The 2,318-nt window shown below is 46.0% G+C and overlaps 1 protein-coding gene across 2 annotated transcripts; it reads left to right on the top strand.

Moving 5' to 3' along the window:
* The first annotated feature begins 1,207 nt into the window (after positions 1-1,207).
* Positions 1,208-2,111, top strand: LOC132650036 (mortality factor 4-like protein 2). Of its 2 annotated transcripts, XM_060374862.1 has the most exons (2): positions 1,219-1,394; positions 1,455-2,111. In XM_060374862.1, the coding sequence occupies exons 1-2, from the start codon at positions 1,236-1,238 to the stop codon at positions 2,109-2,111; spliced, it is 816 nt and encodes a 271-aa protein (XP_060230845.1). In that variant the 5' UTR covers positions 1,219-1,235. The 2 variants fall into 2 exon arrangements, with proteins under 2 accessions (XP_060230844.1, XP_060230845.1); XM_060374861.1 differs by having other exon boundaries at positions 1,208-2,111.
* Positions 2,112-2,318: the final 207 nt, after the last annotated feature.

Below are 2,318 nucleotides of genomic sequence, written 5' to 3'. Positions count from 1 at the left end.
AGTTGTCCTCACTGGCTAATGCATACAATCTTAGGGAGTCTCTCCTTGACCTAACCCATGTTAGGCCAGGAGTCCCAGGAAAATCTGAAAGCAGGAGAATTTCATTATCCATGTTTAATGCTTTTGCTAGCTCATGAATATTTATGAATAGGGTATGATGCTTGATTCAATAGTTACCCGAATACAATATCATCATTTTTGTGCCGGGCATTTTAATTGCTACAACATAAAGAACAATATTATAGTAGTAGGTCTTCTGTTTCTGTCTTTGCATAATTCATTTGTAAGATTCAGCACTTACTCAGCACTCTAGGTTTCTTTTGAGATGCCATTCCTTGTGTATCCCAGGCTCAAGAGTTGGCTGTCTCCTCCAAGTGCTTGGATTTACGTGTTCAACTGCCTCAGCTTGTCCTTTCTTTCTAAGTCTCTCTCTCTCTCTCTCTCTCAAACTCTCCACAGCCCCCTGGCTGTCCTCAAACTCCCTCTGTAGACAGTGCTGGCTTCAAGAATGGAGATCTACCTGTCTTTGTCTCCCAAATGCTGGGATTAAGGTCATGGTCTGCCTTTGAAATTTTAAACTCTTAATAACAAGTTGAGATCACAAATGGTAGGTAATGTACACTGGTCAGAAATTTACAAAGACAGAAGCAGGCAGATCTCTGTGAGTTGGAGGCCACCCTGGTCTACAAAGCGAACTCCAGGACAGCCAGGTGTCCAGTACATTCAAAGAGAAACTCTGGCCTCAAGGAAAAAGAAAATAGCCCACAGGATTATAGAATGAGATCTGATGTCCTAATGCGGCATCCAAAATGTTGTTGCTATCCTCAGCCCACCTCTTCGGGTCTTTTCCTTAGAACTCAGCAACAGAACAGCTAGCTCAGCATTCCATATGGATTTTGCTCCCTGGTTCTTCTGGCTAGCTGAATCACGTGACCTTTTCCCCCTGTTTAAGGTTGGAGAAGCGGCAGTGATCACATGTCGGCTGCTGCAAAGAACTGGATTCTCCTCTCAGGTCATCCTCAGAAAAGCTATCTTTGCCGTGCAGTAAATGATCGGGAGGTCTGACCCTGGTTGCGGAACCTGTTTGCATTCCTGCTTGCAGAATACAGGGTTGTATTCCCACTTCATCCTTCCAGACCACCCTAGGAGATCTGTAAGCCTCTGCCCTGGAAATTGCTAGGAATCTTTGGAAGGGAAAGAAAGAAGAGTGTAGGATGGACTAGAAACAGGGTTGAATGAGTTCCAGAAAGCAGGCTTCTGAAACTCGTGGACAACAACCTGCTGAAGAAGACAACTCTGAGAAACCAATTGGAAGCAACATGCAGAGACATCAGATGAGAGGAGCTGCCTCAGGAAAGGAGTCAGCTGGTTCCCAGGAAGAGAATGTTGAACCAGCTGTTCCAGGAAGATGGGGAGGTCACCCTGGTGAGAACTCCCCTTCTGGTTCAGTGCAGAAGACAAGGAAGAACCAGCAGAAGACTCCTGGCAATGGAGATGGTGGCAGTAACAGCGAAATGCCCCAGCCCCCACGGAAGGAAAGGGCACGAGCCGATGCCACTGTGGAGAGTGAGGCGGCGTTGAAGAAGAACAGAGTGGATGTGGAAGTGGAAGTGAAGATTCCTGAAGAATTAAAGCCATGGCTGGTGGAGGACTGGGACTTGGTTACTAGGCAGAAGCAGTTGTTCCAACTCCCTGCTAAAGAGAATGTAGATGCCATTCTTGAGGAGTATGCCAAGTGTACCAAGTCCCAGCCAAGTGCTGACAATAAGGAGTATGCAGTTGATGAAGTTGTGGGTGGGATAAAAGAGTATTTCAATGTGATGCTGGGCACTCAGCTGCTCTACGAGTTTGAAAGGCCCCAGTATGCTGAGATCCTGCTGGCTCACCCTGATGCGCCAGTGTCACACATCTATGGGGCACCACACCTACTGAGATTATTTGTGAGAATTGGGGCAATGTTGGCCTATATGCCCCTCGATGAGAAAAGCCTGTCATTACTGCTGGGCTATTTGCATGATTTCCTTAAGCATCTGGCAAAGAATTCTGCTTCGCTGTTTACTGCCAGAGATTACCAAGTGGCTTCTGCTGAGTATCACCGCAAAGCCCTGTGAAGGTCTACTGACCACTCGCTGTAGTCTGCTCTCTGTAAACACTTTTGTTTAGTCCTTTCAGTGTAGAAGTGACATTGTTTAAAACTGTCAGTGTAAATTAGGGCTTATTTTAGGTTGATTTCCTGTTGTGTTGTAAGAAGAAATAAACAGAGTGTCTCCTGACACCTTTCCTCACGTAAAAGTTGCTACCAGCGTATGCAGTAATTA

The sequence above is a fragment of the Meriones unguiculatus genome, chromosome X (genome assembly GCF_030254825.1).
Source record: "Meriones unguiculatus strain TT.TT164.6M chromosome X, Bangor_MerUng_6.1, whole genome shotgun sequence".
In the NCBI taxonomy this organism is placed as follows: Eukaryota; Metazoa; Chordata; class Mammalia; order Rodentia; family Muridae; genus Meriones; species Meriones unguiculatus.
The sequence above is the reverse complement of the archived record's forward strand: the minus strand, read 5'-3'. Positions and strand labels throughout refer to the sequence as shown.

What these genes read in the sequence shown, in the direction of transcription:
- LOC132650036 (XM_060374861.1), top strand. Translation starts at nt 1,236, where the DNA reads ATGAGTTCCAGAAAGCAGGCTTCTGAAACTCGTGGACAACAACCTGCT.